Source organism: Fukomys damarensis, unplaced genomic scaffold, assembly GCF_012274545.1.
Source record: "Fukomys damarensis isolate Sample0158 unplaced genomic scaffold, DMR_v1.0_HiC HiC_scaffold_9, whole genome shotgun sequence".
In the NCBI taxonomy this organism is placed as follows: domain Eukaryota; kingdom Metazoa; phylum Chordata; class Mammalia; order Rodentia; family Bathyergidae; genus Fukomys; species Fukomys damarensis.
In genome coordinates, this window is record NW_022900921.1 from 42,539,288 (window position 1) to 42,551,774 (window position 12,487).

General features: G+C 38.4%; 1 protein-coding gene across 1 annotated transcript in view; it reads right to left on the minus strand.

Moving 5' to 3' along the window:
• Mgat4a (alpha-1,3-mannosyl-glycoprotein 4-beta-N-acetylglucosaminyltransferase A) overlaps nt 1–12,487 on the minus strand; it is a 109,511-nt gene that overhangs the window by 33,375 nt on the left and 63,649 nt on the right. Inside the window, exons 6-7 of the mRNA XM_010643224.3 lie at nt 2,149–2,195; nt 274–387 (exon numbers count right to left, since the gene is read on the minus strand). Coding sequence (XP_010641526.1) covers nt 274–387; nt 2,149–2,195 — 161 coding nt within the window. The remainder of the gene's footprint in view (nt 1–273; nt 388–2,148; nt 2,196–12,487) is intronic.

Sequence of the window (12,487 nt, forward strand, 5' to 3'; positions counted from 1 at the left end):
TTTAAATTTGCATTAAATCCTTTCAGTGAACTCCTAGTCACCTATAGAAACACACTGGCTAATGCCGAATAAGGGTTCCAAAAGCCTGTTGAAGGGAAACACAATTCAAAGAAAAACTCCTATTAAGCTGTGCTTTCTAAGAAAACTCTAGAGAATGTGTGTCTCACAAGCTGGCCTAAGCTTAATGAGACTCCCTAGGATGATTTCTCCAGTTCAGTTCTCAATACCCTAAGCTTTGGTAAGCAAGAGGTACTTTTATGAGATAGTTTTTACCTCACTCTTTCTTGAGAGTCTCCAAATGTCTCTTTCAAGTTTGTCAGGTCAGGGTAGTAGCTTTCAGGAGGTGAGATGACTTCCACCAAGCCAGAACTGATCTCTTTAGAAAATCTATGAGAGAAAGGGCAGCTGGGTCATTTACTCTCTGAATGCTCATTTTATCATATTGAATATTAAAACATCATAAGCGTGTATGAGAAGGTCCAATGTCAAGGTCACGATGTGGGAAATGACACTGACTTTATTTACTGGAAAACAGATTTCTCTAGTAGCAGAAGATTGTTGGCTTTTTTAAAAAAAATAATGCTTTTTAAAAACAGCAAAAAATGCTGTTATCCTTAAAGCAGCATAGAAACCTAGGCAAACTGCAGGCATTACATTCCTGAAAGGAATCAGAACTTTACCAATAAATCAGTCTCACAGAAAATAAGGAATTTGTTAAAAAAGGAAATAAATGAATTTGTGTGGCGATCTAAATGCATGATTTATGCAGAATTCAAAGTTCTTCCATTCTCAGGAAGCTTTAGTTACACACCAAGCCGACATGGTTCTGCTCTGCTGGAGCCACCCCGCAGCGGTCTCCATCCCGGGCAATGCCACTTCCATCCAGCGTAGCCCCATTAAACATTCCACTCTGCATGCGCAGAACTGTCTAGCCCAAAACATCTGGGGTGTAGAAGCTGCAGACCCTTTCCTAAGCTCCTCGCATCAACCTGTGCTGACACAAATGTACTGGAGCTTCTTTCACAAGTTCAAGCTGGTAGAACCTAGAGTAGCTGATTAAAACTAGAGTAGGAAAACAATTTTTGTTTTTCCTTTGTCTTTTCTTTTTATAAGAGAAAGAATGTCTAGCTTGGCATGAGAGCAAGCAAAGAATATAGCTCAGTGTGAAGGCCATGGGTTCAATCCCCAATACTGTAAAAAAAAAAGCATGGGAGGGTGAAGAATAGGAAGAAGAAAACATATCTATCTTTTAGAGGCAAAACCAGGTACCAAGTCAATGAAGAAAGCTGTCTAGAGATTTTTTTTTGGCGGCAGGGGTAGAGGGGATAAAACTCAGGACTTGCACTTCTGAGGCAGGTGGCAGAACCACTGAGCTGAATCCCCAGCCCAGTTTTTTGTTTTTTGTTTTTGTTTTTGTTTTTGTTTTTGTACCAGGGATCAAACTCAGGTCCTTGTCCTTGCGAGGCAGGCAGCAGAAACACTGAATCAAATCCCTGACCCTAATTTTTTTTGTTTTTTTGAGACAGGGTCTCCCTGTGTAGTTCAGGCTGGCCTTGAACTCACAGCAATCCTCCTGTCTCAGCTTAAGTGCTGGGATCACAGGCATGTGCCACCATGCCTAGCTGGAGACTAATTTTTATAATATCCTACTAAAAGTACTAAAGCAATTTTGTCAAAAGTACTAATATGTGAAATTTCCTAATCTTCCCTCTATTATCTGCTTTGTACCCTGCTCACAGTAAACCAGTATTCAAACTTCACAGAGCAGAACAGATTTAGACACAGTTCAGTACAGAGGTCTGAAACAGCTGTGTGATTTTCTATCCTGACAACAGAAATATTTTTGCATGGTAAACAGAGGGCAAAAAGACTTAAATGATCCCATATAACTATGTTATATTCACTACCTTCCACAACTAAGTGTTCAACGATGACAGTGTTATATACAAATGTCACTTAAATCTTTTTCTACAGTGAAATACACCAATTTATCCCACTGGATAACTAGATTTGTAGGCACTTTATACAATGTAAAAGACAATGGCAGGTAATGAACAATGAACTCCACAGAGGCACTTTCTCTTAGCAAAAAGCAAAGTGAAAACAGCAACTAAAATATTTCCATTCCCATAATGAAGGAGGACTTACTCTTTCTCCAGGTTGGCCACAACACTGTGTACATAATCAGTATCTGTCTGGGAGAGAGAAAAAAAATTAAATGTACATTTGTGTTTTGTTTTTCTAATTTAATTCTGAACTCAAAGTTAAATGGTGAAACATGCATTGAAAACATTAAATTTTCAGCTGCCTTACTAGATTTGCATTTCAGTATCCAACACACTTAATTCCATCGCAGATTTCTAAGTTTAAGTTATTTTCAATTTTCTATTTTCACTAGAGAAGCTGAGCACAAAGATTACTTCCACTTCTCTGGAAACATCCAAACTCTAAATGGTGAGCACCAGTAGTGACATATACAGGATGCTACTGAGAAAGGTTTTCCCACTTAGACTCAAAACTCAGGTTCAGGATTTGCCTCTGTAGCTAATGGACTGCATAAGCCGGAGCCACTTCTCTAAGCTTCAATTTCCAATTCTATTTTTTTTTTAATGATTAAAGGTGGGAGAAAAATAAGACTTCAGGAACTATGAGATTAAATGATAAAAAGTGTCTATATTGGATTGTTCTGGGTCTCCTCTGAAGAAAGCCAAACCTATGACTGACCTAGAAGCGTGTGGCCACCTGAACCCAGGTCTCCCCTTGGAGCTCTCCTTGCCCCTCTTTCTATTCATTAGAAGCAAAGACAGGTGATTGCTGAGTTTTGGGGGACTTAAAGACAGAAATTTTTCTTAAGGTTTTTAAAAAGGTTTGTAGAGACTCTAAAAGATAATTATTGTCACCCAATTCTGAGAATAAACCTATGAAGCTAAACTCAGATATGTATACTCACAGGGAGGGAAAGAGAATGTGTGAGAAGGAAAGTGAACCTTGAAAAAGCAAAACAGGAAAAAGTATTTTCTCCTAGGGAATAAAATGTTAATGTTTAAATAAAATTAAACATTTTTATTAAGACTGAGAAATTGATATGGCTATAATATGGATGAACCCTGAAAATATTATGTTAAATCAAAGCCAGTTGTGAAGGACCACATATTATATGGTTTTTTTTTGGTACCAGGGATTGAATTCAGGTCCTTGCACTTGCAAGGCAGGCCACTGAACTGCTGAGCTAAATCCCTGGCCCTGTATGGCTGTGTTTATATGAGATTCCAAAAGAGAAAATCTATAGGAACTGAAAGTAGATTAGCAGTTGTCTAGGGGTAGAGAGAGGAGGGAGGTTAATTCATAATGGATAACAGTTTATTTTTAGAGTAATGAAAATGTTCTAAAATTGACTGAAGTGATGGTTGCATGACTGACTTTGGATGTGTGAAATGTATATGAATTACAAACAATACAAAGATATAATAAAGTTTTTTTTTAAAAGCAACCCCAAGTATCACAGATTGTACATACGAACTATGGAAGGAAAAGATCATAGCTGCTCTTAGAGTTCTAGGTGGAAAAGTTAAGTACAAAAGTGGGCCCAAAGGAAATGAGGTAAGATGGTGGATTCAGATGTCTGGGGCTCCACTTATACCAGCAAAGTTCAACTAGCAAATGCCACAGATTAGAACATCTTCTTGAAAATGCCAATATCTGATGCTGGGGATTTAGCCCGGTGGTTCTGCCACCTGCCTCGCAAGTGCAAGGTCCCAAGTTTGATCCCAGGTACCCCCCCAAAAAGAGAGAGAAAGAAAATGCCAACATCTGGAAACAGGCCTGAGACACCTGGATAGTCTACAGAACTGAATGAGAGCAGGAATAGAAGGATGAGAAGAATGTCTCACCACTGCTGTGCCTTCTCTTCCGAGTTCCCCTAAGCTGGTACAGTCCTCTGGAGAAAATTTACCCCAGACCATGGTTTCTACATGTGGGAAAGAGAACTGGAAAGAATGACTCAGCTTCCCAAGACATATATCACAGCAAGCCCACTCTGGTCACACATCCTGGGGAACACTGTGGGTTATGACACAACTGGACCTCCAAGGACAAAGAGAAGCAAAGAAAGTAGAGGTCACAATTACCATCACACCTTGGTAACTCCTCTGCATTCCTGCCAGCTGTAACACCCTATCAGAGTCAAGAGCTAACTTCATAACCCACCCAACAAAGGCAGACTGATCACCTTCCAAAACACAGGGGGAAGGGCCGGGGATTTAGCCAGTTCTGCTGCCTGCCTTATAAGCGCATGGTCCCAAGTTCGATCCCAGGTACCAAATAAAACAAAAGCAAACAAACAAAAAAAGCAAAACACAGCGGGAAGTTCAACTTAGCTTGAATCTGTAAACAGCTAATCATGCTCAGCCTCAAAGGCCAATGCAATGCCCCTGCCAGTGACAAGGACAGCCAGAGAGGCTTTTTAGAGAAGATATGTACTAGACCTGTTTTGATCAAGAAGGCTAGCAGAGGCTCCCCTCAGCCCAACGGCCCCCTCAAAAACTATGCCTAGGCAGGAAGACTCCCACCTCCAACATTCCAGAGAAACTTGGGGCTAGAGTAGGAATTCAAGCGAAAGGCCATCCCATGGTACCACTCTGACAGGCTAGCAATCCTCCTTTGTACATTTCAAAGAGCACAGCCACTTACTCCAGCCATCTTCAGTAGCAATGTCATCTAACCTAGCTCAGTCCAGAGCCCTGCCCAGCTGGAGATTGTAAATAGTAGAACTGGCTGGCCAGGGACTATATGCTATGACCATTGTCCATAGTATCAGCCAGCTGCACATCCAACTAAAGAATTCACAGGAACTCTGCCTATCCAGGGTTGCCAACTAGCTGGACTATGAGAATCACTGGGTAGGTCTAATAGTAAAAGTTTAACCCTTCTGAAGAACACGTAGAAAGGACAGAGAGAGAGAGAGGTTTCCTCCAAGGCACATAAAGCAACGTGGTACACAAGGATTACAACTAATCAGGGAATCGTTACAATGAAACAAAACAAAACAAAAAACCCCTCAAAACTAAAAGACTCCAATTTTGGGCCCAAAAGAAAAAAATATCTATGAAATGACAGAAAAAGAATTTAGAATAATCCTCTTAAGGTAGTTCTGTGGATCCCAAAAACATACAGACAGAAAATTAAATGAAATTTGGAAAACAATACATTAAAAAGAGAGAAGTTTGACAAAGAGATAGAAACAATAAAGAACCAAACAGAATTCTAAAAATGAAGAATACAATGATTGAATTTAAAAATTCAAGAGAAAGCCACAAGAGCAAACTGCACCAATTAGTAAGTTAGGATGCAGAACTGTGAAATTTCCAGTCAGAAGAACAAAATGACAAAAAAGTGAAAAAGGGAGAGGAAAGCCTATATGAATTATAGGAGGTCATGAAGAGATCAAACTTTCACATAATGTAAGCTGCAGAAGGAGAAGAAAGGCCACAAAGATCTTTACCAGCCTCTTGGAGCCTTCCCAGGGCCTGTATGGCCTGACAACAAAGACTCAAAGGTGTCATTTTCTGCATTCCATTCTCATCTCTAGCACCCTCCTCTGCAATTCCCAGCTGTCCATCTGAATTCCTTTTATGTGATGTCATCAGGCCAATCACAGTACTCAGGACATTTCTTTCTTTCAGGCAACCATGTACTGTGCGGCCTGCTGTCCAATGTCTGAGAACGTACGTACTTTGCTCAGGTTATACTGAGAAGATATATGCCATTCTTGATAACTCCAGCATGGCTGAAAACAGAAGCCATTTTACATAATAGGGAACCAGTTAGGAATATGCCAGAACAGTACTGGCAGCTCATAATAAATTATATTTCCCTGGGATCCAAGAAAGAGCTGTTATTACCCACAAACTGCTTGATTTTATATTTTAAGTTAAACATGGATGTACCAAGACAGACAATCAAATATCACAGTATTTTAGCTAGCTTTACTAGTTTCTAAATCGCTCAAATGATGAAAGATAATAAAAGTAAGAAAGAGGAAGTTAAAGGGCTAGACAAAAAGAAAAAAAAAGACTACTTCTTCATTTGCAATACATTTGTCACAGCCTTTCCTTCTCCTAAACAATATGCTGATGCTATAGCAGTGATTATCAAACATTTTATTGGAACCCACTCAGAATAAGTTCATAAATGCAATACTTCTGACCACTTCCATGAAAGTCATCCTAGACAAAGCCTCACCTGGATTATTACAACAGTTATCCAAGAGTTCTCCTCACTTCTGCCCTCACCAAAGCAGCCCACGAGCTCATCTCAGAAGGTAAATCCTATTATTCTTGCAATGTCATTGTCAGACAGGCAAATGCAAGTTGGGACATTTTACAAAAGAACTGGCCAGAGCTCATCAGAAGTTCATGACAAGAAGATGCCCAGGAGCCTTCACAAACAGGAGGAAACTGAGGATGCAGAACAAGCAAATGCAACGTAGGCTTCTCTCAAATGGGTGCTGGAACAGGAAAGTGACTTTAACGGGAAAACTGGAAATCTGAATAAAGTCTACAGTTCAGAGTAATAGCCTAATTTCTAGATTGTGATAAATGTATTACAGCTGTATAAGCTGTTAGCTTCACAGCAAGCAGAGTGCAACTTTTCTTTGCAACTTTTCTCTAACTCTAAAATTATTCCAAAATAAGGTTCTTTTAAAGTGCCTTTAAAAAATAGTAATTCAAGTGTCTTCTCTACTTGAAACACTGAAATCACCATCTACTGTAATTAGAGCAAGGTTTGGTAAAACAGAACTGCCTGTTATTCAAAACTAAAACTTCACTAGACCACAAGCCCACCCATTCACTTATCATCACCCAGGGCTGTTTTCAGGCTAAAATAGCAGAGACTGAACAGCCTGTGAAGTTTAAAATGTTTACCAACGGGTCTTAAAAAATGTACCATAATGTGAGAGAATGAAAAGATGAAAATAAAGTGTTTGTAGATGGGGAGGGGAGGAGGGGGTGAAGGGAGGGCAGAGGTAAGGGGAAAAAATGAGAATCAAGACTTGCCATGTAAAGGTACATGATCCCAACAATGAATGTAACTGTACTGTATCCCTAAAATGTACCAATAAACTCAATAAAATTTAAAAAGAAAAAAAAATGTACTATCCTCCTTGACTTGAGCACAAAAGCAAAGTTCTTCCAGTCACCCATCATATCCCCTGTGATCTTGCTTACCTTTTCTGCCTGCCTCCGCTCCTGAGACGCTCACCAACTCTGCTCCAGAAACTGATGCCCTTCTGTAAAGTTCTGTAAACTGTGTCCAGTAATATGCTCCCCCGGGGCCTTTGCATATACAGTTTCTCAACATTTACTGCCCACTCTGCACCCTTCAGGCCTCTGTCTATGTCCCGACTACCCTAACACACCCTCTCTGGTCAGCCATGTATGCCTCTTCTTTTTCACCCAATTAATCCTCCACGGTGCTTACCACCATTTAACATACTGCACATTGGGAGGTTTTCTGTCATTCTCTATAGTACAAGTTTCAGTAGAAAAAGGTTTTGTTAAATTTATTCAGTGCTATGCCTAACACTCAACACACTGAGTAAATATTTAATTACAAGCAAATTTTATAGGATATATATTATATATGTAATTTTTGCTAGTCATTTGTATGATTTATAACCAATGCATAAATAAACATGTTAAAATCTACCTTCCAGTAAATTACAGGCAAAAGTACTACTAATTCACCAAGGTAGTAACTTATAATTTAAAACCAAGAATGAATTAAGTAGAAAGACAATAATAAGTATAAGAAGACTTGAACATTATCATTAACAGACATCTACAGAAAGAAAACCCACTTGATAACAAAATCCATTCCTTCTAAGTACACAAGAAACACTGCCCAGAACAGACCATACAAGGCTCATAAACAAGTAAAGATTAATTTAAAGGACCTCAATTATACAGACTATGTTCTGTGAGTACAACAAAAGCGAATTAGTAATTGATGACAGAAGGAAATCTGGGGAATTCTCAAACAGACAAAAATATAAAACACATTTTTCAATAACACATGGGTAAAAGAAGAAATTACAACATATTTAGAACATATTTCATCTAAATGAAGGTTAAAACATGACATATTAAAACTCATGGAATGAAGCTAATGTGGTACCTTAGAGGGACATTTATACCTTTTTAAATTGCCTATAAGAAAAAAGATCTCCAAGCAATGCCTAAGCATTCACCTTATAGATCTAGAAAGAGTAAATCCAAAGCAAGCAGAAAGATGACAGTTATTAAGATTATGCTTAGCCTGGGCATTTGATCAATTTAGCACAACTCTGTCTTAATGGGGAGGGTGTAGTTTAGTATTAAGGCCTGGGGTTCAATAACCAGTAAAACGCACACTCACACACAGAGTGGAAATTAATAAAATATAAAACAAATGATTGTCACAGGAAATTTTTCTATTTTACTTGCCAGCCTGTCACAGCAAAAAAATCTCAAGAGGAAGAGGAAATGAGGAAGGACCTGGGGCTGGGAGTGGGAGAATGAAGACAGGAGAGTACGTAGGGTAACACACAAGAACTAGTCGAGTCTGCAGCAAGGTACAAGTTTAACTAAATTTTTTTCAAAACAAAAAAAGCCAGTTGGATAAAAATTCTTATGCACTGCAAATTTCAATTTAAGAGCTTCATCTGTTATCTAACAAATTTTAAAAGGTTTTTAGGAACAGCATTTATTAGGCAATGGAAATAAAAACTATTGAATCTCCAGTACCTTCTTCACTTCAATAATTCAGTACACACCAGTACAATGAGTAAAAGAATACTTATCATGAAATCTGCACTTTCGCCTTTATTAAAAAATAAGTCTAACAGGTGACAGGAGTGGAGCAGAACCACACTGAGGGCTGCTGTGTCTGAGGCTGTTGCTCTCCTTGCTGCTTCAGGGTAGAAAAGAGTTCAAAGCCATCCAGGAACTAAACAACTCCTACACTCAAACAGATTAAACTGTTTATGAAGAGTTCAGTTTTTCTGACATTCCATCCTGGGAAATGCACAATTATCAATGAGAATCAGATACAAACATGGCACAATTTATTTCAAAATATGAATAACTAAAATTCTCAAATTCAGGAGGGATGTGACATGGTTCCAATAACCAGGGGTAACAGGAGGAACTGCACAGACTAGCTGGACTTGAGGGTAGCAGTTTGGCTCTGGGGCAGAAAGACAATCTTTAAGAAAAAAAAAATAGTCTGTCACCTCATTTTCCTGCAAATGAGGAACCTGAAACCCACCTCCCATGACGATTCATAAGAAAGGATCCAGAACTGCAATTACTGAATAAGAAAAGGAAGAGAAACTCAGTAAGTCCTGTGAACAAAACACATACTCTCTCTCCCTACACACACAAGAGGTGAAAAATGTGACCAAATATTTCCCCATTAACTTATAATCAAAAACCCCCCACAGAATTGGAGCAGTTACTACTATACAACAAAACTAAATATTATAAATTACTGTAGTGATTCTAAAATGTGTACAGAAATACAAAGGCCTTAAAATATCTAAGCAATCGTGAAAGGAACAAGATTGGAGAACGTTACCTGCTTTCAATATTTAATATGAAGCTTCAGGGACCAACACAGTCGAGTAGTGCATGAGGAACAAGCACGATTAGCAGAACAGAACAAAGACCCACACTCACATGTTGCTGAGACTTCAAAGGCACCTGGTGACCCTCTGGGGAAGTTCTTCCCAACAAATGGCACTGGAGCAGCTGGATGTCTAGAGGAAAATCTGGATTTGAACGCTCCTTACCACTTAATAAGAACAAATTAACTCAAGATGGATCAGACACCTAACATGAAAGCTAAAGCTAAAGCTGTCAGAGGAGAAAAATCTTCACAGAATGGAGGTAGTAAGAAAGGCGTTCTTTAGGTCATGAGAACAATAATTGTAAAATAAATAAATTAGAGATATCATCTAAATTGAAAACCTCTGCTCATCAAGACAGCGTGAGGAAAATGACAGCACAAGGCATCTACAGACTTGGAGAAAATATTCACACATACACAGTAAACAGGAATATATTTAAAATGCACAAAGAACTCTGATAATTGAAGAGAAAAAAATTTTAAATTGGGAAAATATCGGAAAGGCAGTTCACAAAAGAAGGTATACAAATAAAATGGATTAGTGATGAATAAAGATGTATCAGAGATGTAAACAGAGGTGTAATAAAATACTAAAACTAACAGTGGAATCTAGGTGGTACACATATGGGTATTTTCTGTAAAATTCTTGCAACTTTGTTGGAAGTTTTAAGCTTTTCACAATAAAAAAAATACCAGTGGAAGGTTCTTTCATGAAATTAAGACATATTATAGCAGAAAGACTAGCAAAAGAATCACTAGCACAAGGTAAAATAGTTTCTTATATGAAGGACGGAGAGAAGTGGAAGGATATAAGATGAATTTAGCTCCAGCATCCATGCGTACAGGAAGGAGAGAACAGTGGGTTTTATGTCCGCATGAAGTTTACAGGAAGAGAGAATGTGTTTGACCATACTGGATCTCAAAGGTTTGTTGGCGAGCTTTTAGCTGCTATGACCAAACACCCAACTAAAACAACTGAAAGCAATAAACATTCATTCTGGCTCATGGTTTCAGAAGCATCATTCCATGGTCAGCTGGCTCCACTATTTAATTAAACTTGTGGCCAGGTAGAAACAACCAAAGCAGAAGGCTATGGTGGAGCAAAACTGCTCACCTTAGGCAGCCAGGAAGCAGAGAGACAGGGAAAGAGCCTGAGATGAAGGGCCTAGGGGCCATGCCCTGTGAGCTGCCCAGGAGCGTGTGTGTCTCTAAACTTCCTAGCCAGCCTTCAATCCAATCCAGCTGAGAGTTGAGATTAACCATCACACTCAAGGAAAACCACTCACGTGAACCTTTCATGAGGAAACTAGAAATGTTAGTCCACCAAGCACTGACAAGAGGAACTGTGGAAATGACAAAAGTACTGGCAGAACATATTGAGCACTGTTAATTCAGAACCAGGACAAAAACAAATGGGGAGGTTAGTGGGACAGAACAGCAATGTCCTTCCTACTCTTGACAATATAGAAAGGCAAACAAAACTCAACAAAAATCCAGAGAGGGAAGCAGAAAGAAAAGGTAACCACTGCTCATCTGTACTGGTCTATGTCAGGGGATATTACCTGAAGCAGTATAACAAGTAAAAAATATACTCAGACTATTTGTCGTTACAATGGCAAACACTACACAAAATAATATAATTGGCAAGCAAAGCAGAAGTGAAGGAGGAAGGAAGGAGAAGAAATGTGGAAATATATCAACTTCACTGTTTTCCATGACTTCATTTTCCATAAATACCATCTGAGAAAATAGAAGGGTTACATGAAAGCTGTGTATAGAAGGTTACCATTACAAAGAAGATCACTGGTATAAAAATGTAAACTTCCCAATGTCAAAAAGAGGGACCAAACAGAAAAGCAAGAGAGAATATCCCATAAAATTACAGGACTAAGTAACCATCAGTCAGATCAATATGTATTGAAAAGCTCAACCCATCTCCAAAACAAATCTTTCAGGTTAAATCACAAAGCAAAATCCAAAGCCAGATTGTAAATAAAATATATTTTTAAAATGATGTAGAAAGTAAGGAAAATAAAAGGAAGGATGAAGAAACATTAGATGAAGCAGATCAAAGCTAGCACAGGTCACTCTGTCCTTATTCCTGAGGATGAATTCAGGCCAACCCAAAACTAGCACAACACAAAAGGCACCTAAAATTGACAACTAAGGTAACTCAAATATCTACGCATCAGATACCTTTATCATTTGTGAAACCAAACCCACAAAGGAAAAAAAAAAACAAATACGTGAGGCAGACAATGTTTAGTTCACCTCTCAGCCTGTAACAATTCAAGTGGGGGGAAGAAACACAGCAGGGATTTAGTTCAGTGGTGCTGCTGCCTGCCTTGCAAGTACAAGGTCCTGAGTTTGATCCCCGGTACCAAAAAAAAAACCCAAAAACAAAAAACAAGTGCTGCTTTACAATGAAACAAAACAAAACAAAAAACCCCTCAAAACTAAAAGACTCCAATTTTGGGCCCAAAAGAAAAAAATATCTATGAAATGACAGAAAAAGAATTTAGAATAATCCTCTTAAGGTAGTTCTGTGGATCCCAAAAACATACAGACAGAAAATTAAATGAAATTTGGAAAACAATACATTAAAAAGAGAGAAGTTTGACAAAGAGATAGAAACAATAAAGAACCAAACAGAATTCTAAAAATGAAGAATACAATGATTGAATTTAAAAATTCAAGAGAAAGCCACAAGAGCAAACTGCACCAATTAGTAAGTTAGGATGCAGAACTGTGAAATTTCCAGTCAGAAGAACAAAATGACAAAAAAGTGAAAAAGGGAGAGGAAAGCCTATATGAATTATAG